The 5,979-nt window shown below is 56.0% G+C and overlaps 1 protein-coding gene across 1 annotated transcript; it reads right to left on the bottom strand.

The window, feature by feature from the left end:
* Window positions 1–649: 649 nt before the first annotated feature.
* Window positions 650–5,279, bottom strand: KLHDC8A (kelch domain containing 8A). Its single transcript, XM_010154021.1, has 5 exons — window positions 4,904–5,279; window positions 3,337–3,501; window positions 1,541–1,756; window positions 1,054–1,155; window positions 650–843 (listed from the first exon to the last, which is right to left on the bottom strand). The coding sequence occupies exons 1-5, from the start codon at window positions 5,277–5,279 to the stop codon at window positions 650–652; spliced, it is 1,053 nt and encodes a 350-aa protein (XP_010152323.1).
* Window positions 5,280–5,979: the final 700 nt, after the last annotated feature.

Genomic DNA, 5,979 nt, shown 5'->3' with positions numbered 1-5,979 from the left:
CTGGCAAAGTGACAGTCAAATGCTACAGGTTTGCAGGAAAAGCCTTGCTACGAAGGCAGAAAATTGATCCCCTGAATCTGGCTGCAGGTCAGGAGGTTCCCTTGTTGCAAGCCAAGGGGATCCGTGCAGGGAAGCACGTATCGATCTCAGGATGCTGGAAGAGGGCAACATCATGTCAGCTCTCCCTGAACCACCACTGACCTGCATGGATACCCCTAACACCTCCAAGCCCGTCGCCTTTGGTAGTGGGTGAGGATGGCAGCACGGAGATGCTCACCCGTTCCCTGATCTCCAGAGTCCTTCCTGATAGCAGGAGACATGGCACACCAGCTCTGCAAGCAGTTCCTTCACCTGGAATTCCCCACAGAGCTCTGAAGGTGACTGGAGGGGACTGTTGGCCAAAGCACTTCTTCCCTCCATGGGGCCGGAACGGGAGCACCCAGAAGGGAGAGGAAAGCAGCCCTGGCTGCAGGCTCCTGCTGGCCACAGCTCCAGAGCAGGGCTGGGTTTAGCCACCGGCAGGCAGAGCTGAGCTGCCAGGCTCCCAGGGCAGCGTCGGCGGTGCTCACCCAGCCTCAGCGCTGCCGGGAGCTCCCAGCACCAGCACCACCACTACGGGAGGGAGGGTCTTCTGCCAGGCAGGAGCCAGCTAGGAATCAGAGAGGCACAGAGCCTCCACGGCACTGCTCAGGCCCTGGCTCACCCCGCCGACGGCCAGAAGGCAGTTCCGGACCACGATGCTGGAGCAGGCACAGCGTGGGGTGGGCATGGGGGGCAGGCTCTCCCACTTGTTCTTCTCAGGGTGGAAGGCCTCTGCGGACTCCAGGACAGTTGGCTGGTTTCCTGGAAGAACAAAGCGAGACACTGAGTCACCTGGGAAGCAACAGCAAGCATCCCATCTGCTCCGGCATATTGTCAGTGCTCTGGAACTCATCCCCTTATGCAGTCATTTTCCCTGCTCCCTCAGGCCAGCCAGGGCCAGGATCTCTCCTCTCTGTAATGATAACACAACTCACACCTGTTTTTAATGAGTTACTGTCCCCAGCACCTCACCTAGTCCCCCAGCCACGACGACTCTGCCTTTCAGGTAGCCAGCCACGAAGTCTGCTCGCCTTTTCTTCAGATAGAAGGAGCGCTCCATCTTCATCCAGCCACCTGGGATGAACAGGACAGACTAGGTATCACAGGAGCACCCCCTCTTGGGAAACCATCTGCCCCTCTGACCTCCTACTTGCTTGTAGGAGTGTAGTTTTGCTGCTGCACCTGGTGGGAATAAAACCCCTTGACACGGGGTCAGCTTCCTCACCACCGTGTCAGGTGGGAGCTGTTGAACCCAGCTGCCTCAGGAGCATGGTCTTCCCCCCCGTTGCCCTGACTTGTTAATCTTGGCTGCAGGCCTTCCTCTAGGCTGGGCTCAAGGCAGCAGCAGCCTCAGGACTCAGCAGACGAGAGCTCTGCAGGGACAGCAAAGCCCCAGAGCACAGCCTGGCATGCCACCCACCCTGCTCCTCGAGAAGGACAGAGCTGGGACAGCCCTCACCTTGTTCCATGTCGAACATGTCCACGGTCCTCATGAACTTGGGCTGCCGGTAGAGCCTTCCTTGCCGCAGCCCCCCGAGACTGAAGAGTTTGTCTTCCGTGGGCACAAAGCTGGAGAAGGCTCTTTTGTTGGGGATGTTGGGAAACTTGGTCCATGACCTGGTCTCTGTGTCAAAGACCTCGAAGGCATTGATCGCGTACTTGGACTGCCTTCCACCTGGGGCAGGGAGATAGAATCATGGAATGGTTTGGGTGGGAAGGGACCTTAAAGATCATCCAGCCCCTCCTCCACCATGGGCAGGGACACCTTCCACTAGCCCAGGTTGCTCCAAGCCTCATCCAGCCTGGCCTTGGACACTTCCAGGGATGGGGCATCCACAGCTTCTCTGGGCAACCTGTCCCAGTGTCCCCCCCCCCTGCGGGAAGAATTCCTTCCCGATGTCCCATCTCCCTCTTTCCGTTTAAACCCGTTACCCCTTGTCCTGTCACTACCGGCCCTTGTATAAAGTCCCCCCCCAGCTTCCTTGTAGCCCCCCAGGCACTGGAAAGTGCTCTAAGGATAGAAAGCAAAGTGTCAGCTTGGCTCAGAGCACTAAGCCAACAGCAGCAGGAACCAGAGGAGCCTCCTAGGGCAGGCTGAAAGTGAGCTGCCAGCTGCTGTGATGTCCCAAAGTGTCAAGTCATCTGCATGAGGGCTTGGAAACTTCTCCTGAGTCAGGCAACTTCTCAACCTTGCTCTCCCTTTCCTTTAACTACAGGTTCATGATATGAAAACACTTCATTTTTCAGTGCAAGACATCCTCCGCTTCCCTCCACCCTGGCAGCGACAGGTCAGCAGTGCAGGAAGGTGTTTAGTATGCACCGGTTTAATCAAGACAAATTCACAGCAGAGCAGGGATCAGCGCTCAGGGAGCCTTTGCAATTCAGATGAGTTCAGCGCTAGTGCAAGCCAGCAAGCCCTGGCCCCGCTGCCGAGCTCCTGACAGAGCAAGAGAGCCAGAGCAGCTGCTGCTACCGCTGCCAAAGATGCGTATTATCCTTCCACCCATCAGATGCAGATGAATACAGCTATTCTCAGCTCAGATGCTCAGCGTGCCTTTGAAGGCAGAGCCTGTGCTCGCTACCAGGCCCGCAAACTGTTCGCCAGCAGCAAGCAAACTGCAAAATAGATCAAAGAGTATTTTCTGGTAACCCCTAAAGCAAGCCAGGGCTGTCTGGTGGTTTGAGCAAACTCCTGCATTTTCATCCTGATACACCATTTGGCCACAACCTAACAGCAACGTTTCTCTGCCTCAGTTTCTCTTGCTGTAACACAAGACTACTGAAAATTGTCCCCTGCAAGAGGCTTGGCCCAGTGTTCCCCAGCCACGGCAGGTCACTCCTCTGCCAAGGGCAGACCCCTGCATGGTACTTTGTTGATAGAAAGCGCATAGAAGTATTTTTACTCACTACTCGAGTCCAAGGGCTCTTATCTGCAAATTGAGCAAAGACCAGCTGCACCCTCAGCTATCAGCAGCCTTGGATGGGCCTGGGACAAGGGAGGTCACTTGCCTGGCACAGAGATGCTGCCAGACCCACGAGCTCCCGGGGTGGTACAGGGTGCAACGGAGGTGTGAATGCAAAGCCAACACCAGCCCCACTCAAAACCTACAGCTGCAAGCGCGGTATTTCTGGATGCGATAGCAGGCATGGATGGAGAGGTGCGTTCCCCAAGGCCTCTTCCAGGGAAGTTTCTCAGATCAAAGGAGCTGCTGCCCAGCAGTGCCCAAGGAGGGGGAGGCAGGACTTGCTTCTTACCCAGCACGTAGATCTTGGTGCCTCGCAGGAAGGACGTGGCAGCGTACCTGGGTGTGGGCATGGCTGCCAGCGACACCCAGATGTCCTTGAGCATGTCGTAGTGTTGCAGGTAGTTGTGCGGCCGCAGGTCAGATCCCATCCCACCAGCCGCGTAGACTCTGTAGTCTGCACAGGGCCAAGGAGCAAAAAAATTAAAGCAAAGGCCACAAAATTATTATAGGAGAACATCAGAAATATCCCCCTGCAAAAACACGTGAAAAACACACGTGCCATCATATGATGTGGACCCAGACTGGAGGGCTCAGAGCTGAGACAAGACACTGAGGCTACTCGCTCCTCACTAAATCCATATCAGCTATATCCGTCCCTGGCTAACAGCAAACCTTGGCTCTCCAAAACAAAATCCTACCTGTCACAGCACCCACATAATCTCCTTCAGCAAGCACTCACGCCACAGACAAGACTGAGGAGAGCAGCAACAGCAGCCTTGTCCTTGCGGGCAGCCCCACAAGGCAGCTGAAAAAGCAGAGACCAGCCCTCACACTACAGGGATTTGGGCAGCTATTTTTGTTCCTGGCCTCTTGCACTAAACTGACCCTGACGTATCAGTCAGGCAAGCTTATACTCAGAGAGAAAATCATCTCCAAGATGGTAAACATTATTTTTAAACATTTCTTGATGGTAGCTTTTAAACCCACTTAAGCAAACAAACCAAGCAGCTTTCAGTGAAGCTGCCTGGAGATTAGATCCGTAATCCCAGGCACGGTGGGAAGCTGGCTGACCTCAGGCACGCTGCTTGGGAACACAACTCCCAGCCCCAGGCTCTTCAAAGCACGGCAGAGCACGCTAAAGGAAATCAATGCTCCACATCTCTGCTTGGAAATTAAAAACCGAGATGGGCTGATAAGGCAGAGCCTCACAGGCATTTAACAAGGCCTATTTAAGGCAGTGGTTAAGCTTACGAGGGGAGCTATGTGGGAGCCTCCCAGCAGCTTCCCCTCCTTGTACAACGATTTGAGCCCATGTCCGTGAAGCTGACTCCCTCCTGGCTGGTTCTGGGTTTGGACCACCGATGTCTCTTCCAGCCAAAGCTATTCTGTGCTCTGAGACCTTCCCCTCTGGCTCCACAGCTCAGCAGGGATACTCCCAGCCTGGCTACGCTCAGACAGCAGCACCATTCCCAGTTTTCCAGCACATGCAATGCACAAGGACCAGAATTTGCTACAGAACCCTGGAGAAGTTTGATTTGAGACCGTGAAGCTTGGTCCTGTCCAAAGTACCCCAAGGAACCAGCACAGTCACAGCCCTCATGGCTGATGATACGGTGCAACCCTGAGTTTATGCGCCTTCAGCCACCTCCGGAACAGTCGTCTTCAGCAGGTGGGATATGACAAACACACAGGGCTCAACTGCTAGAAGCACGGAAAAGGGTTTTGGAGAAGAATGTACTCCTGTGCCATTGCCCAGAAAGCTTTTGTGCCTGATGCCTCACCCAATGCAAACCCCTCCCCATCCCATCACCCCGCAGGCAGCCCTCCCTGCCCTGGAAGGATGGAACCCTCCTTGCCTTTTGCCGTCACCGAGATGCCCATGGCTGCTTCCCTCAGCGAGTTCCTCTTCTTCCACTTGCCCTCATCTATGTTGTACATCTCCACTATCTTCAGCGGCATCTGATTCACTCCGACCCCTCCTATCACCATGATCCGCTTGCCCAAAGTGGCCACCGCCACCCCCGCCCGGGCCGTGGGCATAGGGGGCAGCGAGGTCCACTGGTCAGCCTCGGGGGAGTAGACCTCAAAGCAGTCCATGGGGACCCCGTTGTCATCACAGCCCCCGATGGCAAACACCTGCCCACCGGCTTCCACCAAGGTCGAGTAGACCCTGCGGCTCGGGAGCGGGGCGAGGGTTTTCCACTGGAAGTCTTTGGTGTTAGCTAGCTCCATGGTGGCGGGTGGGGCGAGACAGCATCGATCCCGGCCCACGGGAGGGGGCTGGCTACGCTGGAAAACAGAGCAGAGAGATGCCAGGGAAAACCAACAGAGAAACGCGGAGTGCAAACACCATCTCCCCCCTGGCAGAGCGGCAGGCAGCCAGGAGCAGGGCAGGGATCGGAGCATCCTCACCGTGCAGCCGCCCGCAGCCACCCCCCAACACAGAGCAGCAGCAATCGGTACCTTCCATCGCGTCTCCGTTAATCCTGCGGTTCTACATCTGCCTCAGAAGCTCGTGAAGAGACCGATCCTAAAAATAAAACAAAAGAGGGGAAAAAAAAAAAGGCAAGAGAGGTTGGAGTCAGCCTGTTATCCTGTTCCCTGAGCATCCCCGCCCCCAAGCGACATTCAAACCGAAGAGGCTGCAAGCCGTCTGCTCACTTCCCCGGCTGTTTTCCTGTCTGCTGGGGAACTTTTCCTTGCATCCTCCTTCTTTGACCTGATCGCTCCTCCAGACCCCTGTGTACATCCTCCGGCAGCCCCTGGGGGGGACCCGCTCCACTCGCCCTTGGTTGGGAAAGGCGACAGCGGCACGCATCCCTCCAGCCCCGACCCACGGGCGGTGCCACTGGGCTGTAAGGGACCCAGGGGCGAGAGGCACAAGCTCTGGCTGGAAACCCACGGTCTTTTTTTTTCATCTTCTCTCTCAGAA

Source organism: Eurypyga helias, unplaced genomic scaffold, assembly GCF_000690775.1.
Source record: "Eurypyga helias isolate BGI_N326 unplaced genomic scaffold, ASM69077v1 scaffold19706, whole genome shotgun sequence".
Classification (NCBI taxonomy): domain Eukaryota; kingdom Metazoa; phylum Chordata; class Aves; order Eurypygiformes; family Eurypygidae; genus Eurypyga; species Eurypyga helias.
The sequence above is the reverse complement of the archived record's forward strand: the minus strand, read 5'-3'. Positions and strand labels throughout refer to the sequence as shown.